This window comes from Botrytis fragariae (assembly GCF_013461495.1).
Source record: "Botrytis fragariae strain BVB16 chromosome Unknown tig00000001, whole genome shotgun sequence".
NCBI lineage: Eukaryota > Fungi > Ascomycota > Leotiomycetes > Helotiales > Sclerotiniaceae > Botrytis > Botrytis fragariae.
This window is the reverse complement of record NW_023500987.1, coordinates 3565541-3586496: the sequence shown is the minus strand read 5'-3', so window position 1 is coordinate 3586496 and position 20956 is coordinate 3565541. Positions and strand designations below refer to the sequence as shown.

Genomic DNA, 20956 nt, shown 5'->3' with positions numbered 1-20956 from the left:
GAATAGTATTTTCTATCTTGTTTCGAGGAAGGAGTAAAGGTACATCCATTTTATATGTTTTCCTCCTTGCCATTGTTTCCTATTCTATCTATAATATGACTCCATCAAAAAGTCCGAACGAAGGAACTCAAGTAATGTGATGCCAAAGAATTCGTCAGTTGGTCGCACTTAAGACGATGGGTAATGATCATTTGATATCACATGATTGGTTTAAAGGGCAGGACACTCGCTCGGATACTCTGGTGTCTACTAGCTAATTAGTCTATGACGTAACCTAATTAAGCTTAACCCGACTCCTTAGCATGAACATATTACATGATCCTTTATTTGACATGTGATGTAAAACTATGGTACGGTGCACATGTGTGAACCTTGGGGTTACAACAAAGTGTAAAACTTCAATCGCTTGTAAAGACGTTTTTTGGGGGGCAGGATATACTTTTCCCCCCAATCATTTGAATAAGTTTAACCTCCAGCATGTGAGGGAAGTGTAACATGATATTAAGGAGTAAAAGTCACAAATATTTCTCCGATGACCTCTTACACATGTATCAATTCAGCACCTACTAGAGTTTCTTAAGATCTTGCATTTTCCTCTCAAGGGCTGAAAGCTACCATGGTCGAAAAAAAAAGGCTCTGAAATGATAGCATTTTCATTAAACCAGGGGTTTTTAATATCTGAACCGCTGTTGACGATTGAAGGCAGGCACCAGTCGATTTGGATGAGGGGTAACGCCCGAATCGAATTCTGTCGCAAAAGAATCGTGTGTGCTTCTTGTTTTTCTATTGTTAAGTGCATATTCAAAGTAGCCTGAAAATCAGATGTTTCCCCTCATAATAAATATGGTATCGTTGTTCCACAGTTAATTGTACAACGAAACTTCCAATTTTACCACTATTCTCCTTTAGCCCACCTCTCAAATTCCGCCACCATTTCCGGAGTTATTTGCCTCTTAATCTTGTTCATTGCCGCAAGGAAATCGTCCATAACCGCCGGTTCCATTGTCCCATGCTTTTTACGTCTTTCAATTGCCTTATCGAAGGCTTTCTGGCAGATACTGACCATTTCAGCTCCTGAATACCCCTCTGTTAGGCGAGCAAGTTCGGCTACGTCAACATCTTCTCCCATCGTAGATTTACGTTGCCTAGCCCGAATAATAGCTTCTCTGCCAGCGAAATCTGGTGGTGCAACGTAGATAAGTTCGTCGAAGCGACCTGGTCTCAAGAGAGCTAGGTCTAGATCTTGTGGTTTATTGGTTGCTGCTAGTACGGTAACACCCTTTAAACTCTCGATTCCGTCCATTTCGTTAAGTAAAGTGGTGAGAACATTGACTCCATTATTTGAGTTCTTTCCATCTCTTTTGCTACCAATCGATTCGATTTCGTCAAAGAAGATAATACTTGGAGCTGCGGCTCGTGCACGGGAAAAGACGTTACGAACGGCTCGTTCAGAGTCACCGACATACTTGGAAAGCAGTTCTGCGCCCTTGACAGCAAAGAAATTGAAACCCATTTCGGTAGCAACGGCTTGAGCGGTGAGTGTTTTGGAACATCCAGGAGGTCCATAGAGGAGAAGACCTTTTGTTGGTGAACGGCCAAAGTCTTGCATAATTTCTTGGTGCTGTAGCATTGTCAGTACGAATTGAATCTTCCAGATGCTTTGAATGTCTCAAAAAGTTTAAGTTTCTCAAGCCGCTTGAGTATCCCGTTTTATTTGATCATCTCAATATGTTTGAGTGTCCAAAATGATTTGAGTATCCCAGTCGATTTGAATGTTTGGATAAGGGTGAGACCATGAAATGGCCAGTAACTTACAAGGAAAGGTGTTTCAATGGCAAGCTGAATAGCTTCTTTGACTTTGTCTTGACCTCCAATATCACTCCACTTGACCTTTGGTGGTCTTAAAGTGATATCATGCATTGCACTTGGTCTAACCTCCAGAAGTGCATGCTCGATATCCTCCTTAACGACGAAATTCTGCTGTGGCATATTGTCTTCATCTAACTTCTCTTCTGCGAAAAGTTGAGCTTCGTCCAATAAGCGAGAGAGATCTTCAGGTGTATATGCATGTGTTCGTTCTCCAAGATCATCGAGAATCTCATCGCGAGTTTCAGGGCACATTTGGGGATCCAGAGACTTAAGGATAGCTTTCCGAGCGGCTGCATCTGGGACGGGTAAAGCAATAGCTGTAGTAAACCTACCTCGTTTCCGTAATGAAGCTGGTAGTTTAAGCATATCAGATGTGGACGCTGCAACCAGAACTTGGGGTAAGGAATCCGAGGAATGGTCCTTCATAAGTTCCTCTAATCCTTCACAAATAGCATCTGTCATATCGAGTAATGGTTCGCCACCTTTTGCGACCACAGATTCAATATCATCTATGATTATGATACTCGGCTGGTTAACTTTTGCATCCTTGAAAATTTTCTGGACTTCAGATGGCTTGGTTTTCCGATCTATTTTGCGAACCTTGCCCCATTCCGTGCTGGCAATTTTATCTAGGACGAAAGTCTTGCCTGTTCCGCTTCCACCATGTAAAAGAACAGCTGGTGATCTACGGACTTTGGTAAAACAGAACTGGCGATTAAAATTGCTCAGGAACTTGTTAAGTTTTCCAAGTGCTTGATCAATGCCTGCAATATCAACAACTTGAAGGGGTCTTTGCTCAACATTGCTTGCAGCCAACATGGCTCCACTGATTTCTGCAATTGTTCCAATTTTGAAAGATGATACCCCTTCGTGAAAAGCAGCAACACCAGATTTCGAGCCGTCGATAGAAAAGACTTCAAAGGTTCGCCTTTCTCTCCTGAGCATCACATCTCTGAATGTCATGCCAGGGTAAACCAACTCGGCACGAGCTGTAATATTGTCAGTCATGCACTGAACAGAGAAAAATGTGAGATCAAAATTCCGGCCTTTCGAAAGCACAAAATCATGAGACAATGGAAGAAGACTCCTACCTAAGAGATCGTCCAGAACAAACTTCCAGGCAACCTCAGCGTCTCCTGTCAATTCCCGCATAACTCCTTCAACCATACCGACATCTTTAACTAGAATCTCCTTCGCAACCTCCAGCTTTGCTCCTCTAGCAACAATCACATCGTCACTTAATTTGAACCCACATGCCTCTTGGAAAGCTTTACTGACTTGTACAACTTTCCTACTTAATTTTTCTGTGGCCAACCAAATTACCGCCTCTCTTCTCGTATGTTCGCCCTCAGAGCTTTTCCATAAATAGCATGTTTCTCCATTCTTAACTTGAAGATCCAAAAGAACGTCTGTACAAACATATACACGTGCTACATTTCTGAAATCCGGCCTTTCTTGAGATTGCGCTTGATATGGACGAACTTTTAGTTCTAGAATTTTTTCGGTTGTCATCCTGACCTCTTTTATGAAACAGTCAAAATACTGATCTTACGTATTTGAAGGAAAAGAAAAGTTGAAAGTTGAAAAAGGAAAAAATATAAAAGTCTGGTCAATGGAGGGGTAGAAAGTAAAATAAAATTATGGTCAGCCTTGCCAAGGAACATGGGTACATCTTTGAATTGTATTTTACCGCTTTTATTCTGCCGATCAAAGTTCCCCAAACCAATTAATTTTCCCCATCTCCTCCAGCCTTGGCCCCCTCTTCAATCATCCCTCTCATGACCAATGCACTCCTCCCGCCTTCTCCCCCCCTCATTCCTCCTCCCATCATGGAATACTCGACAACTACAATGTCTCTTTCAACGGCGTCACGTATACCAAAAGACACGCACTCGCAATCGCGACGGAGAACCTCCAAAACCAAAAGGTGAATCTCTCTTTGGAGTACGACGTCTCGACCTCACTCCAACTATTAAACCACCTACTTCTCTTTTCGAGGAACTCTTCCCAGAGGAACAACAGAAGCCTCCTTCATCTTCACCGCCCTCCAAACGTTTCAAACCTCCACCTCCGAGGTTTCCAAAACTGCCTACATTTGACTGGACATCTAATATCGAGACATTTGACGAAGCGGAAGTGCGGAGACGAGCTGCGGAGAAAGAGAAGAAGGATTGGAATATTGTGGGAAAGGAGAGAGGAAGCGAAGAGGAGGATGCGGTTCAAAGGCGGGAGGCTAGTGTGTTGATTTTGAATTGTGCGAGTAAGACATTGGAGGAGAGTGACTTTTTTAGATTGAGTCCGAAGGGTGAACATATTGAAGGTTGGACGAGTGGGATTATTAAGAGTGTGTACTCCACGTTTTGGATTCCTATTTTATGTCTACATGGCAACGTCGCTATGTTTACATATAGCTAACTTTACCTTCAGTTATCCCTGGGCGCGATCCCCAAACTCTCGAGTCCCTAGGTCACTACTTCATTCTCTTTAGTTCGCGCGCTGCGGCTCTGGCCTACTTCCACCGAACTATTGAACTACACACGCTCTCTCGAACCTACAGCCCTAACAGCATCCCTCTCCCACTTCAAACCTCCAACCACTCCTCTCGAAGTCCCGATCGTCCCCCTTCGACTCTCCCTCACTCCCCAACCGAACTCCAAAATCTTCTCAAAAACTTCACCCTCGTCCCCCCATATACACGTCTTTCACTACGCATTCTTCAAAAACCTTACCGGCCAGCGATGACCACCCTTTTGGCAACCGGCGCTCCCACCACGCTCACCCAATCCCGATCCCAATCCCACACCATCGACACTGTCCTCTTCACTCTCACCATTCCAAGCATTGGACTCAGTTCCTGGGGTCTCCGAGAAATCCTCGACGCAGACGGGAAACGTCGCAACCTACACTGGCGCTTCGCTCAATCTGGGGCCATCGTCCGTGTTGGCGAAAAGATCGATCCTGCAACTGGAAGTGAAAAAACAGAAATAGGTTATCGAGGAGAAAATATTATTGGGAGGAAAAAAGCTTATAATACGAGTGGGAGATACATAATTTCATTTATGGATCGAGCGGAAGCGAGAAGATTTGTGAGAGAATGGCATAAGAGACCTTGTCCGTTGCAGAAGGAGTATAAGGAGGGAGACGAACCGCCTCCAATTGCTAATGTCGAAATTATGTGGTAGTGAGGGACGGGAAAGGAGAGGGGGGATGCTTTGAAAGTGAAATGAAGATGTGAGAAAGAAGGAACGCGTTGAAGGAGTTCGACAGAAGCAATGTTAGTAATGATGCCTGGTCACTCATTGAGAAATCGAAAGAACGAAGACACTTTTTGACGTCGCATCTCGCTGCACCACTTCACATCCCATCCCATCACTTGGGCGAATGAGTGGTGAAGCCAAGATAGGACAAAAATTCTTGCGAGAGAGAGAATTGGTGCCAGGGAAAACACCAATCGCATGCTACAGATACCAAGATGTGAATAAACATCACCACAGAAGTACAAGTCCCAATTATCCCGTATTATATTAATATGTTATATTTCTTGCTAGAATCTAGATGTATACATATCTCAGTTATTATAGGGAAGTAAATATCAAAGAAAAAGGACAGCAATATATATGAAGATGAAACAATAAAAAATACATATTAAAACATGATGGATATATTATACTTTACTATTTCATTTACTTACTCACTTACTCACTTACTCACTTACTCACTTACTCACTTACTCACTTACTCACTCACTCACCTACTCCCAACATAAAATATAAAATATACTTACAATCAGATCTCATCCCCTCTCAACCCCCAATATCAAATCCATCTCCCAATATCAAACCTACCTACCTACCTCCAATTCACATCCCAAAACTAACATTCAATTCATTACCTCCTCAGCTTCTCAACTTCTCACCTCCTTCAATCCTCGCCTCCTCCAATCCTCACCTCCAATCCTCACCTCCAATCCTCACCTCCAATCCTCACCTCCACCTCTTTTCATCTCATATTCTCATCTCATATTCTCATCTGCATGTACTTCCTCCCCTCACTAATAAGTATATATACATACAAATCCTTATTAGTGTTATTATATCTCATACACATACACATACACATCACAATCACAAAATCACCACTCAAACTCCTCAACATCATGAAAATCAACATGAAAAAAAAGAACACGCCTATCAATTTAATACCATATAAATACGCATAATCACCCAACTCCGGCTTCTCTCTTAGTAAAAAAAAAGGTAAAAGTAAACAAAGCAATGGTTATGCACTACCAACCCACAAACACCATTCTATTGCCTCTCGCACTGTGCTTAACCACTGTCCTTCCTTCCCAGTCCTTCCCTGCTTCTTCCGACCTCTCTTCTCCTGTCCTCTCCTCTATAGAATCAAATCATAAAATAATCTCTCCATCTCCCCCTTTGCTTCTACCGCAATCATATCATATCATATTATATCATCGAACCTCTCCCCCGGACAACACAACATCCCTCTTCTAACAACATTTACTTCCACCTCCACTACTCTGACCACCCACATCAACACCTTGTTGCGCCGCCTGATCTATCTTACTCGTATCCACGATTCTCTTCTTGATATCTGCTGCCAAACTGTAGAATGCCTTTTCTACATTAATGTTACTCTTGGCTGATACCTCGAGGAAAGGAATGCCGAGTTCATCTGCTAATTGTTGACCGCGTTCGGTGGATACAACTCGTTTGTCTTCCCAATCGCACTTGTTGCCTATGAGGATCTTGTTTACACCTTCGGTGGCATGTTGTTCGACGTTGCTGAACCAGGTGCGGATATCTAGGAGGGAGTTGTTAGTAAGATTCTTATGACGATTTGTATTTGAACGTTGTCTTGTTGTATCCCCCTTTGCTGCAAAAAAACAGCACTCATCCATTCATCATCCCCTTCGATCTGCCCAGTCCATACCAAGAGATGACATCACCTCTTCTCACAAACCCCATCTCCCATCCACGAATAAAAAGGAACAACGTACTTGTAAAAGATCTCTCATCTGTAACATCATAAACAAGCAAGATGCCCATGGCCCCCCTATAATACGCCGTGGTAATCGTCCTAAATCTCTCCTGGCCCGCCGTATCCCAAATCTGCAACTTCACTCTCTTTCCATCCAACTCAATTGTACGAATCTTGAAATCAATTCCAATCGTGGTGATGAACGAAGGTGTGAAACTATCCTCGCTGAAACGCAAGAGACAGCATGATTTTCCTACACCGGAATCGCCTATCAAAAGGAGTTTAATCTATTTGCACAGAGAGCATGTCAGTATTTGTCTTTGTCTTTGTATTTGCGTATGAGTTGGGGATTGAATAGGGGAAGTAGAAGGAAGGGCTTGATTGATAAACAGATGGATTGATTGATTAGAACCCAGGTTCGTAAACAACCTCACCAACCATCAAACAAACAGACCGTCAATCCAACATACCAAAAAATCGTAATTCCTGGTTCCGGCCATCTTGTCTGAAATCGCACTCGAGTAGGGAGCTCAAGTACAGTCTTTTGAATATTTGGATAGCCTTGTAAATGCGGCGTTGTCAAATCCACAAGATCTGATCACTTTCGTACACTTCGTCCGTGTCCTTAGTTTCCTTTTGCTGGGTCTCTTGGTCTGGTCTACACCTGGCACCGAATTCGAATCGTCTACCGTAACGAAATGAGATCGCTGGAAGAAATGTGTGGGGTACAGGGTGCTGTGGGTCGAGAAGAGTTACTTTATTTATCGTGTGTGAGGGAGGACGTTCCGTTCTGTTGATATGTAAAGTAAAAAGGTGATACGAGATATCGATTTCGAGAAGTGCCGGTTTGGACGGGGGTTTCAAAAGATTCACTTGTATGGACACTTTCTCTGCTGCCAGTGTCGTGATTGATCACAAAACAAAATAACACCTGCAATTGATGTAATGCGTAATTCCTACGGTTCTTTCCTAATAAATCTTGGGAATTGGTTGATAGAAGACGGGATATGAAAGTTCCGAATTTCGAGATCTGGATAGGGAAGTATGTATGTATCAATTTAAGATTCAGTACCTACCTAGCACGTCCGTTGTCTGGTGTTAAACGAGTATGCGGCGTCGCGTCTACTGTGGCGTTTGTTAACCAATGTCTCTCATCTATCAAGTACGTACGGTGTGCAGAGTCAAATCGTTGGAAAATGTTGCCAAAAGAATATTATGGTACATTAGAAAGCTTCTAATACTGACACCTTCCGATCAACTGCCCTAAATAGACCCTTGGTTCTCACACCAGTTACTATGTAGATATACATCCCTAGTGTCCTCATACAGCTTATACGACACAAGTTACTCCAAACTTTAAACATTCAGAGCTAGATATATCTAGGATAAGTAGACTTCAAAGGATCAAACTTTTAATAGTTGACTCTTCAAGCAGTTAAGTGTATAGAGTCAATATTACATCCTCTCCGGAAAGAAAATCTATATCTGGAGTGTATTTATCTTGAATTTTTTCTGATATCCATTTAGAGGGCTGTGCTAGAATTCAAGATTAGTAGTCTTGCCACTCATCTCTATAAATAATATTTGCAAATATTCGCATATCCATACAACAATAATGCACACAAATACGTACGATCAAATCTCGATAGCTACTAAATTAGAGTATTCTCAGTCTTGCGACTAGGTCATCATTTCTTTATCCATGCCATGCCATTCCATCCCGTCATCTAATCATATCATATCATACCATACCATATAAATATCAATATCACTCGCTATGCAAATATTGCTTTCTCCTTTCTCCATCCTCCTTTCAATACTGTACACTTCACCTAGAATCCACCTCTCTACCCTTCTCCTCCTCTCCTCCCCTCCCCTCCCCTCCCCCTCCCCAAAACTACCTCAACCACCTACCATAACTCCACCTAATCCTCTCCAAAACCTTGAGTTGCACCTGAATACCACTATTGATATTACAAAGATCCCCCACATCCTCCAAGAACTCTCTCTCCACATCCCCAGGAAACAAACTATGAGCTCTCTTCCTCAAAACATGAACTTCACACAACAGCAATCCATGATCTTTGTATGAGAGCAAGTTATTCTGCGTAGGCGTAGCAATTGTAAGGATTCGATCAATATTTCTCAAGACCCTCGCGGTTCGCCCCGCTCTTTCACCTCGTCGAAGTCCCTTGCGTGAGCCGAGTAATGTTCCAAAATATCGGAAAGTCGCGAAACAGACCAGAACACCAGGAGTTAGACCTAAAAAGCCAAAGACAAGCTCTTGACTCTTGAGTAGCGCATCGATACCACTTAGCGCAACCTCCACATCGACTTTAGTCTTTTGTACTTGAATCAAAACTGTTCTGATTAAGTCTCCTCTGACGGTTCCTACAAATGGTCGTTGCATATCCTTTTCATAAGCGCGAAGAACGGGTGTGAGATCACCTGCCTTGACTTTGGCTTTGATTTCGGTGATTTGTGAATCATTCAAAGCGCCAGTCCCGTAATTTGCGGCTTCTGGGTTGTCGCGAGCGAAATCTACCACCATCCTTTCCAGACTTTCCATGTCGCCCTTTAGACTCTCTTTACTCATAATTGCCACTTCGCTATCCTTGTCATGGCGAATTGTCCCGATGACCTTTAGAGTAGGATCAACAACCCAGTTCATCCAGAAATCTTGAATGGTAGATCCAAGTTCTCTGATCCAGGTAAGAACCTCTGCTTTTCTGTTCACCAAGATTCGCAATATAGTCGAAGACGAAAGTAACAACATGCTAGCCGGTAACCAGTATCTAACGAGTCTTGAAGGTCGTCCATATTCCGAGACAAGTTTTTGTGAATTCGTAATATGCTTCGGTACATGAGTAGAGAGGATGTGCTGCAATCTTCTCGACACCTTGCTCGTCCTGTTCGCTTGTGAATTGTCCGCACTCGAAATCTCTGGGTCATCCTCCACACTAGCAAACACAGTATCCTCGAAATCCGAAACTCCCTGCTCAAGAGCCGTAACATTTCGAAGCACATTATCCATCAGTGCCACACTCCTTTCCACCACATCTTTCCACTCCGAGTTTTCTGACTCCTCGGCTTTCAAACCCGCACCCTCTTCATCGATATCAAAACTCAACGCTTCATCCATCAGAACTCCTAGTCCACTGGCTCCCATCTCCCTAAACCTCTTTAACCTTGCCTGATTCATCTTCGCCTTCGACCTCCCCAACGCAACAGGACTCATAACTCTCTTCTGCACCTCCACCACGCTCCTCTCCCTGATACTCTCCCTCACCAACCCATAAAACATACTCCATTGCCCTGCGACTCCCTCTCTCACATCCCTCCCACCCTTTCTAACCGCGCTTCCAGGCGCTTCCTTCAAATGCACCAATCGCTCTCTCGAATCACGATAAATATCCTTTCCCCAATCCCACAACCTCTGCGGCGAAGTCTGTATCGTGTACAGTCCTGAATATGTATATGATCCGAGCACTTCATCCCAATACCAAATATCATCACTTAGCGGAATCGTTTGTTCCAGCAGCGTATTCAATATCAACCCATATGTTTGCACCGTCGCCTTACTAACCAACAACCACTCCAATTCCCTCTCATAGTTCTTCAGATAAGCATTTACACCTGCTCTCCCATTCTTGTATTCCCTTTCCTCCTCCTCCTCGTCATCCTCATCCTCATCCTCATCCTCATCTTCATCCTCAATTTCTTCAGTCTGCACCGAACTCTTCAAATCAGCCTGTTCCAACAACCGACTAATCTTCCCACCCGAGAGCAACGCGCTAGAACTCGACGTCGTACTCAATGCCTTAACCAGCGCCTGTAACTCCGCTATGCGCGGCGACGAAGCAACCTTTGCATGTTGCGCGGACACCAGACTTTCATCTGCGGGGTAAGGGAAGGGAGCGAGCTGGACGCGGTCGAGCTGGGCGTCGACTTTTCGTATTTGGCTATTTGGCAGAGAGTGTTAGTAACGTGTTTGCGAAATGAACTCAATATGTATTCATTTAGAGAACAAACGCAAATCCCCAAGCATTGGATTCTCCAAATCTCCAAATAACCATATCATTAACTCTGCGAGTTACACAGGAAACCATCTCTCTACCAAAGTACTCCCATATCATATCTAAACAACCCCTCACACGACCCCACAAACAACCTCCAAAAAAACAAGCCAAAATCGAAATCAAAAACAATAAATCAAATCAAAAATCAAAACACCTCCCCAACCCAATAAAAAAATCACTTACTCTGCAACAATCGACATCCTGCCACCACCAACATCGATGTACAACTTTATGGTATCTGAAGCTCAGAATCTCGATGCGGGTGTAATGTTCAAGACAAGCTCAGGCAAGGTTCTAGGATGATTGATTGTTGGAGAGTTCGCTCGCTTATGTACAATTGAAAGATGACGCAGCCTGGCAGTTTGAAGAGCGACTGGTTTGTGGATGAAAATACGAATACTATTGTTTAGGTTAGAGTGCATTGCCTCAATATGATGATTATGAAGAGTGTATCGTTTCTAGGCTTCAAAAAACTACGATATGATAATACAGTATCACGAATTCTCGAGACACCAAAATTTGGTATCACGTAAGTGGGAGATGAGAGGGGTTGAAGTCTTTAACTACCCACCAGCTGTTACGCTTGATAAAGGAGCCAAAAGGCTTCTGATATTCAAAATCTATATACTCCATATGCTCTACAAACTCTACACAAATATATGTACAAATCCCATTCTACATCCTTAAAATGAACTTCCAGCTATTGGTTCCGGCTCATACTCATCTTGCTCACCCAAACTCATATTTTCGTCCTCGAAATCATCCCAGTTGTTAACCTCTTCTTGGGACTGTGATTTTTGTGCATCGAGAGCCATAGCCCTTTCCATGATTTCAAGAGTCTTATTTCTAGCATCCTTCTTGTCTTTCTGATCGTCTCCGCGCATCATAGCAAAGATCGTATGAGCTTCTTCAATAGCCTGAAGAAATGTTTTCAATCTTGGACCAAGCTCCCTTTTTCGCAATGCCGTTCGCGTGTTCTTCAATATGCCTTTCATACGTGGGTCCGGTACGACTTGATGAACAGATAACATATTTGTGATCCAGACGATCCCTCTAGGTTCTTTCATACCAATGTAAGCTTTGAGAAGGATAGTAAGATTAATCACATTTGGTCGAACTGTTGCGCTGTGAGTCTGCGAAACTTCTGTCCAGAATGCTATTGCATCCCGAAAGTATCCATTTCGGACAAGGATGTTAGTAACTTCATTGAACACAGGTTCTGGCACAATAAGCCCATGCTCCTCCGCCTTGGTGATTGCTTCTCTGGCAGAAGTCAAGAACATGATCAGACGACTGCTTCCGATGCGCTCCATGAAGCTTGGTAGTCGGTGAGTAAGGAGCGTGACAAGAGCGTCATCCAACAAATAGCCTTTGCGTTTCGCGTCTTTGAGAAGCTCAATAGCCATGTGCGTATCGCCATCATTCAAGTGCAGTAAAGCTTTTACAGTGGCTGCCAAAACCGAACTATGAATAAAGACTCCCTGTTTGGATGCGACGTCATATATGTTTACGACCTTCTGGAAGTTGCCCTTTCCCATCTCCTCAACAATTTGTCTACGAGGGTAGTTATCATCATTTATAGCTCTAGTCTCTTTGGGAATGACCCTTAGCTTTCTAGCAGCAATTTCTTGTTCCCCCCTAGAATCCTTAAGAGCGAGCTGGCGCAGTTGCGCGAAGGTAAAGTCATTTGTATAATCCACTGAAGATTTTAACATCACACGATGTACTTGAAATACTTGTTCAAAATTAAAACCCCAAGTCTTATAAAGCTGGCTTAGGAGAGTATTGAATGAATCAGCGTCAAAACACGTTGAAACAGAGGTCGCATATTCTATCCAGCGGAGGATGGAACGAAGCTCTTTAGCTCTTGCGTACTCGCCGATCATAATGTTCGAGGCGTAAGATGTCAGAGGTACTTTATACTCTTCAAGACAACAACGAAGAAAATCCTCCGTCTCGGTCACAGAATGTGATTTAGCAAATAGTTTAAGAATCGGTGGGAATATGTCGCCATAGACTTTGGGATTGGGGTTGAGTTTTGCCATTTCGGCGAAATTGGTCTTAACATCATCCCATTCCTCACACATCGCTTTACCACGAGCAATCTGGCCGCGTATGAGGATATCATCTTCACACGGACCACTGATTTGAAACAAATGTTCGTGATATTTGCCGGCAGCTTTGAAATCACCTGCTTCTACACATAACTGTATAACAACGGCATAAGCAGCTTCCGGCCGACAAACAGCCGGTATCACAGTTTTGAGTCGTTCAAACCTCTCTTGAGTTTTGCGAATGCTCCGTTTTCTACGCCATTCCGTGCCAAGCAGTTTTTGGAACCAGTTGTTCGATCTTATGAACTGGTCGCTTTGAATCGATTTCGACACCTCTATCAGAACCTGTTCAGCATGGGAGAAATGATTCAGTTCAAGCGCTCTCTCGAATACGGCATCCGTAACACGGTAAAGCTCTTCTTGGCTTGGTGGCGATTTGACGAAATGTTTGAAGAAGTGAGAAATGGCACTACGATACTGTTTGGTCTGTATTTCGGCGATTATGAAGGACCCAACCGCGGAGTTAGACGTTTTGCCACGTGTAGCCTCAATCCGCCAAAATAATTGCTTGGTCAAATCATACATCTTGTACTGACAGGTCAAGTTGCAAGCTTCCATTATGACAGGCCGTAGTTTATTCGAAATCGGCCCAGGCTTCGCTTTGTATTCTGTAAGGCACAAAGTAGAGGCTTTTCGGAGTTTGGAAGGATATGTGTCGTGGCTAGCCTTATCATCTGGACTCCTTAACAGTGATTCAATAATAACATGTGGCTCAAATCGCTTGAAATCGGTCTCAGAAACAGTGGTCGATTTTAGAACAGTATCAAGAACCCTTTCCATATTTTCCACCATAGAAAGGGACCGACAAGCTGTAGATAGCACAATTGCTGCTTCCAAGAGACATTTTTGCATGCCACTAGATCCTAGATCCATACCTTCCTCAAATGCCTCTAAGAACCGCCGCAAGGCAGAACCAACAGCAATTGGGTCCTTTCCATCTCCAATAATCTGCTGCATATCATTTGCAAGACGCAGTTGACGGTCTTCTTCGATATCCTTAGGTTTTTGTAACGGATCTTTTGCGGTTGGGGGGCGTAATTTTTCAATTCGGGGCGGCTTGAACGGAATTGAAGGGGGTATCAGGTTCGCCGGCTCTGTCGTTTTGCCAAATGTTGAGTCGCAGGCTACAATCTCTTCGGCGCTTGTAACATTGCCCAAGGCGGTGCTGCCAGCCTGCCAAAATCCATCATCCTTATATCTCAAGACCTGCTCCTCGAATGTCTCTGCCAAATGTGCACTCGGTTCGTGATATTGTCTCGCAGACTTGAGTTTCTTGGCGTTATCGTGTACTAACTTCGCGCCGTGGATTCGTCGTCGGCGGTCCTCTGTTAACATACCGGTACTGAATGCGACTGTGCAGGATGTTCCAAGGGCGATGTTGCGAAGTGCTCGCAATGCACCTTTAGAAGGCACAGGCAGGGCGGATGGCATTTCAGTGGTAATCTAGCCATCGCATCTCCATTCAAAGAAAAGGTTGTAGTGAAGTGCCCAGTGCACTTGAGGTTTTGTGCGGAATGGTCCGATTTGCACTGGTGGTCCCAGCATCTGTAAACCCAGAACTTTTCGATTGACGAATGATTAGTCAGCGACCCCGCGCCCACATTCTCGGGTTTGCTTGGAGAGCCATGAAATGAAGTTACACTTTTGTTCAGAGACTGAATGACCAAAGACTACTTCTGAAGTCGTATGGCAGGTGTTTGAGACATTTCTGTAGCTCTTCTCAATTGGCGAACATATCTATTTCATATAGTTTCGAGGATGCAGTCATATATGAGGGTACTTGGTGTTATTAAAATCGAGATTAATATCTTCACTATTCTCAATGTCTATATCTAGCCTCTCAAAAGACTGTATCTACTACTTTCCTAACAGATAATCGCACAAGATCCGCACATAGTGCTCTTCTGCTCAGTGCTTACACACAAAATGTTCCCATGCTTCACCCCGAACATATATCCACCGCATAGCATCAAGTTCAATTTGCACCGCAGGCCAGTCCCAAGGTCGCAAAATGAAACGGGCAGGTTAACCCGACTCAGTGCATCACCTACTAGTTATATTTCTGACGATAGACCTGATTGAGATATAGGCTTCGATAATGAACGAGATATTCAGAAACTCATATCCGCCGCTTTTCGTCGATGCAAACCATCAAATATAGAATACAAGCCCGCTCCTGAAAAACGGTATGAAGCCTTTGCACTTAATAATGAATAAATTGAGTGAGCTCACAAGTAGGTAGGTACACGTATCAATCGGTGCACATTTGACAATCGACGGGACCTTGTTCACCAAAGATCACGTACTAGATATGCGTCAAAACTCTCATCACTCAATATACACGTCCAAATCCTTTATTCCAGGTCCAAGAACCAATACGACATAATCAAGCGAAAAGCTCTGCATAAACCTCTTCCCCCGAGGCCAGAAAAATACAATCCAGAGAGATCCCCTAAAACCCAACCAGTAAAACCACTCAGAAATCACTTGACTAGCACCTCCAAATCTTTTGTTGCACATCTACAAATCCAATAGATTCTCCTCCTGCAAGATCAATTGAGATCACGAGAGCGTCCTGAGACATAAAGACGACGCTATCGATATTAACCAATAGAGTTGCTCAGGTCACTTGACCAGCCAACTTATATTTTCTTGTTGCACATCTCATGAATTGATCTTACTGGAGTAGAATCAATTTGCAGTTGCAGATAATTGACCTTGCTCGGTAAGGTCAATTCTATGAAATCCTTCGCCAGGTAGCATGGACAGCAACACACTGTACACAAAACTCCGTTCTCAGGTGTTCGGAGATGTAGCATTCGAAAACTGATGGTGTATATGAGACTTTCTGGACCGTCATATTAATCATGGCGACCCTCGGTGACCTTCAGTGACCTGCAAAGTAATCATCGTCAGTATTGAAATGGAGGATTGATTGATCAAAGGGTAGAAATCTCAACTGTTCTTACAACAATGAAAAATTAGCAACGGGCTGTTAGCGTCATCCATTAACAATTCGTTGTCCCTCACACACGCACATCGATCTTGGTATATCCGTCCACATCAAACATTTCAAACTGCGCCTTTAATCGTTGTTGAAACTCCACGAAACACAACCACCTACCAATGTGCATTTTCTTACGTGTAATCTTCGTATCCTCGATTGACAATTAGCTTTGTAATGAAATTTGTAAGCTCTCGCCAAGAGCATGAGCTACGGCTCCCTCCCCGTCTGTGTACCCCAGAGGGTGTTTCGATGAACGAGCTACGAGCCAATCCAGAGAGCCCCTATGAAGCGAAGCGGTAGGACAGGTAAGGCTGAAGATAGACTCAGACTGTACGTGATGGTATTGTTCCCACGACTTTAGTCTGCATGTCCCATCTTGAAGCTCAGATAAGCCGTTGATGGAAACGGCCACACGGGTGAGGCGTAGAGGTGATTCCATCATAATGCCACTCTGTCTTACACGATGATAATCGCTAGGAAGAGACGGGAATGAGGATGAAGAAAAGCATCATAGGGCTGATTGGGTAGGGTACGAAAGTACTTGGGGGCCAACAGGTGTGTTACGTGATAAGGTAAGAAGAATAGAATGGATAGAATCTCTGCATCCTAGTGAGGAGGATGATATCGTAGTATTTGGGGGAAACTGTATAGTATTGCTAACTTCAGCATGCACTTTAGGTTGTCTGGTTAGATAGTAAACGACACAGAGCCGGGAACTCAGTTTGATGCATTACACATGAAACGATTTGAAGAAAGATCTGTAATGTCGCCTAAAACTCCTTCAACACTTCAGCTATACGGGACAGCCCGAAATCCTCTCCCGTGCTAAAATTATCTACGAGTGAGAGATTAAATGTGTGTGATCGCCGAACAATGGACAGACAATAGGAAGTTCAAAGGGAAAGTTGATGAAGAAATTTAACAAGTCAATCGTCAATTCATAGAATGACGATGAACAATGCCAGGAGAAAAGATATATCTGTGATGAATACTTGTAAAACCTGAAGATGATTTGGACGACGCGATAAGCCCATGCTGTCATTCTTTTTCACGTCAAACAGATGGAGAGTTCTACCTACAGTTATATTCTACCTTATGACCCTGTCCCATCGTACTTAGGATTCATCTATACCAATCAGCGTTTCTTCGTAATTCAGCAGCGCTAACAGACAGCGTGTTTACACGTGACGGAAGCTTTGAATGCAGTCAGCTTACTTCCCCGCCCGCCGAGAAGAACAAGTGATGATTTGTGATCTATTTGTGTTTCCCATATAGCAATCGGTGTTAATTGATATAATCGAAATAACTCCGGAAGGTCAAAGCGGTACGTTAAAAGCAATTCTATTTTCAGTGCGTAAATATTGCATTGAACGGCGGGTAAAAGAAGATGTCTGTCAACAATTATTGTTGCCCTAAGTTCTTCTCATTCATGGTCACTTTTCTTCCGCAAGGGACAGGTTGTAGTTCAAACGATTTGCTATTCATTCTTCGCGCCACAGAAAGAATCTAAGTATCTTCAGCTGTACATGAGATCAACCGACGTTGCAGTACTACATGGCTCAAAAGCAAATACGCAGTCTTGACACATCGATGCCAGGGTACATATCAAGATGTCGGTTTCAAGGCTTGATACTTTAACCATTCGCCGCTGAACGAATTGGAGATCTTGCAGAATCTTGATCTTATGACAAGGGGGTATAGAGGTAATAATGAATCATGAAAGTGCAACATTTTGGTATGAGCGTCTGTCTCACCGACTCCGGCCGATTCATTTCTCAACGTGAAGAATAAATAAATATCTTGCGATTAATATGGAATAAACTGAAGCGGACTTCTTTTTGCAAGCCAAGAATTAAAAAGAAAGCTTTTGAACGTCAGAACTATCAATCAGCGACCGGCCCCGGGTCAAAAGGAACAAACGAATATACTTGACAGGAAGTTGACACACGCCATTTCCGTTTGATAAGGTTAATGAGTGACCTTGTGGTAAGGCTGAAGCGCGGCAATCTCCCAAGCAAGCCTTAATTCATGTCTACGAGTATCACCTTCCCAAGTTTATCGTAGCGCATGTGTCGTACATGAGTCCTCATGCAACTTTCGAACTCGGCACCCTGGCAGTAGAAAGGAGATGGTTCAATGGAAGGATTCCGGAGTGTAGGATTCGGAAGTATTAGCGAAAGGCCGAGTATCGAAGGAGCTTTCAAATGCTGCACTCAGGAATGTATGTAGCTTTTGTGCACATGGATCAAGAATGAATGTTTACCTCCTCGTATTCCTAGGTATCTGTGAGAGAAGATTCAATTGACATTGATTACTAGCTGATGATCAATAATGATGACAACACATCGATATACAATATATATATCTAGTAGTCGGGGGTTTGTATTTCTATTGAGATGATAATAAAGATGATTAGTAATTGATTATTAACATAAATTCCGGTTGAAAGAAACGAATCATTGCGTCAATTCGGGGAATCTTTAACCGCTTCCATAATACGAGTATAATGGCACAACAAAGCCGGAAGGGTCGGAGAAAGTAGATATGAATGAGTAAGCAAATAAGCAATTTTTAGTCCATTACCAGGGAATGTGAAGAGGCAAAGAAATTTAGTTTGAAATTTCAAAATGCACCATAAATACCTCTCCCTTGAAAAGTTGGGCAAGACTTATAAAGTCCTTACTCATCATTTTCATCCTTCACTCTTGATCTTGAAGTATTCACATATTCACATATTCGTATATTCATCTATAATTCCATATTCAAAATTACCAAAGGAATTATCTATATTCACATCACACCTAGGTATATACCGGTACCTCACTATATATATATATATGAAATCGGAAAATACTAGAAGAGGAAATAACCAGCTACAATCACGTGCTTGACCTCTCGGAATTTCGCGGTCTCCAAACTGGTACTGTCCTGTCCATCCAGTCCTATCCAGTTCAAGTCCAGTCCAGTCCTACTCCGTATAAGCAACCAACCTCCATCCAGATCCAGCCAGCCCGGGAAACGGTGAAATCAGATAATCAATCGACCCGAGGGAATAATAACTCAGCCGTTTACATTTTACATTTTGCATTTTACATTTTATATTTACCTCATCCTTTTCGGTGGTACACTTTTACGAAGGGTTCCGTTGCCGATTTCCTCCATATTACACACCTGCCTACCTATCTACCTACCTCTCATCCATCCTTACCCCAGTCACCATCAAAGGTCACGTCAACATTCTGATAAATCTATTTGTCAAGCAAATCAAAAGTCAAGAAAGTTCGAAAACTATCAACACCCCCCTCAGACAACTAAAAGTCCCCAAAAGCAATATCCACTACCTACTACACTACCTATCGAGGGACGATTTCGATAATAACTTTCCAACATGCAATCAATCGCGCCCGCGCCGGTAGCACAAATGCAGAACCAGGTTCGTATTCCTATTTTCATCATGTTTACTTTTTACTTCTACTACTATTATCAATCCTTCCCCATTCACTACTTTACCTATAACTCCGGTGGTTCATGGTTCATGGACTTACCTCACTTGTCATACCCCTCCATTCGATTCCTTTCAACGTTCAATTCTAAAAACAATCTCGAGCTTGAGCTTTCTCATTCGCGTGCTCGCAAACACAATACAACCCTCCCCCCAAAAGTATTGCATCTTAAAGCTGACTCAGTCGCGCAGGAAATGAGTGCAGATAATGGTATAACCTCCCCTTCCTTCCTTTTATAACCAAGCACAACAACGGTTTCTTGTCCCCCATCCCAGTATAAGGTATATGCGGCTATACGAGTCGAGTAAATCAGAATTCTCTTCCTATAATTTCGCGCCGCGATTTAAACCTTCGTTCCTACTTCCATAGCACCACCCATGTTTATGTTGCTTCCTGCTGACGCGCCTCACTTTTTCCTCTAGATTTAAGAGCTCAGCTCTTGAACTTGACCTCGCAGTCTCAGCACCATAATACTCAGACACATGGCTATAATCACGAAGTGCAAGCTTCGAGTAGTGCTTCACCTCACGACCATAATATAGATCCTGCTATCGGCGGACAAATGATGTCGGAAAGCGGAGGAGACGATGCAGATGGTAGAAAGGGTGGAAAACGCGAGCTTTCTCAATCGAAGCGTGCAGCTCAGAATCGCGCAGCTCAGGTTCGTAATTTTCATTCGTATCACAATTTTTTTATCGTTGGCGCATTCTTTGTGAGGTTGCTATGATGCGAAGTATCGCTCGTTAAAAAAAATAACGTCGGGTTGAGATTTATGGTTCTCTTGCTTTGTCAATTCTCATGTCATCCAAAAAAATCCCATCACCCAAGCTTACATAATCTATCACACAGAGAGCATTTCGTCAGCGCAAAGAAGGATATATTAAGAAGCTCGAAGAGCAAGTCCGTGATTTCCATGCATTGGAGGATAATTATAAGGCTATTCACGCCGAGAATTACTCTCTGCGCGAGTACATCATCCGACTTCAATCTCGACTTATTGAATCACAAGGCGAATTTCCACAACCACCACCACACATTAACTTAAGTCATCCTTCGCAGCACCCTCATCCTCCACCACCTCAACAAAGACAAATGGAGCCATTAGACCATATGCAAAGACATGAAGCTCCTATTGCCCCAATGGCCCCTATGGGTGCTCTTCAACCTTCTGCCGCGAGAACTTTAGCAGCAGCCAGTCTCAAACATCCTAGTGAAGAGCAGCAAGGTCACCAGCAACAGCAACAACCGCAACAAGCATACCCACCTCACCAAGAAAACAAACGATTCAAGGATGATGACACTAATGATGAGAACCTCATACGCTCACAACTTGCTGGAGGACAAATAACCAATGACGGCCTACCAACTTCTATGTCCATGTAA

The 20956-nt window shown here is 43.3% G+C and overlaps 6 protein-coding genes across 6 annotated transcripts; 2 read left to right on the top strand and 4 right to left on the bottom strand.

The window, feature by feature from the left end:
• Positions 1-895: 895 nt before the first annotated feature.
• On the bottom strand, positions 896-3381 carry Bfra_001089 (putative aaa family atpase protein; the record flags this gene model as incomplete). Its single annotated transcript, XM_037331528.1, has 3 exons — positions 896-1621; positions 1816-2858; positions 2961-3381. 3 exons carry the CDS (start codon positions 3379-3381, stop codon positions 896-898), a joined length of 2190 nt encoding a protein of 729 aa, XP_037197861.1.
• A 273-nt stretch (positions 3382-3654) lies between these two features.
• Positions 3655-5051, top strand: Bfra_001088 (uncharacterized protein; the record flags this gene model as incomplete). Its single annotated transcript, XM_037331527.1, has 2 exons — positions 3655-4213; positions 4297-5051. The coding sequence occupies 2 exons, from the start codon at positions 3655-3657 to the stop codon at positions 5049-5051; spliced, it is 1314 nt and encodes a 437-aa protein (XP_037197860.1).
• Positions 5052-6379: 1328 nt separating this feature from the next.
• On the bottom strand, positions 6380-7370 carry Bfra_001087 (putative rab gtpase protein; the record flags this gene model as incomplete). The annotated part of the gene is made up of 3 exons (XM_037331526.1): positions 6380-6693; positions 6890-7157; positions 7341-7370. 3 exons carry the CDS (start codon positions 7368-7370, stop codon positions 6380-6382), a joined length of 612 nt encoding a protein of 203 aa, XP_037197859.1.
• A 1397-nt stretch (positions 7371-8767) lies between these two features.
• Positions 8768-10946, bottom strand: Bfra_001086 (putative atp synthase regulation protein nca2 protein; the record flags this gene model as incomplete). The annotated part of the gene is made up of 2 exons (XM_037331525.1): positions 8768-10832; positions 10903-10946. 2 exons carry the CDS (start codon positions 10944-10946, stop codon positions 8768-8770), a joined length of 2109 nt encoding a protein of 702 aa, XP_037197858.1.
• A 686-nt stretch (positions 10947-11632) lies between these two features.
• Bfra_001085 (uncharacterized protein) lies at positions 11633-14494 on the bottom strand (the record flags this gene model as incomplete). The annotated part of the gene is made up of 1 exon (XM_037331524.1): positions 11633-14494. One exon carries the CDS (start codon positions 14492-14494, stop codon positions 11633-11635), a length of 2862 nt encoding a protein of 953 aa, XP_037197857.1.
• Positions 14495-19458: 4964 nt separating this feature from the next.
• Positions 19459-20956, top strand: Bfra_001084 (putative transmembrane protein; the record flags this gene model as incomplete). Its single annotated transcript, XM_037331523.1, has 4 exons — positions 19459-19503; positions 19765-19783; positions 19996-20234; positions 20423-20956. 4 exons carry the CDS (start codon positions 19459-19461, stop codon positions 20954-20956), a joined length of 837 nt encoding a protein of 278 aa, XP_037197856.1.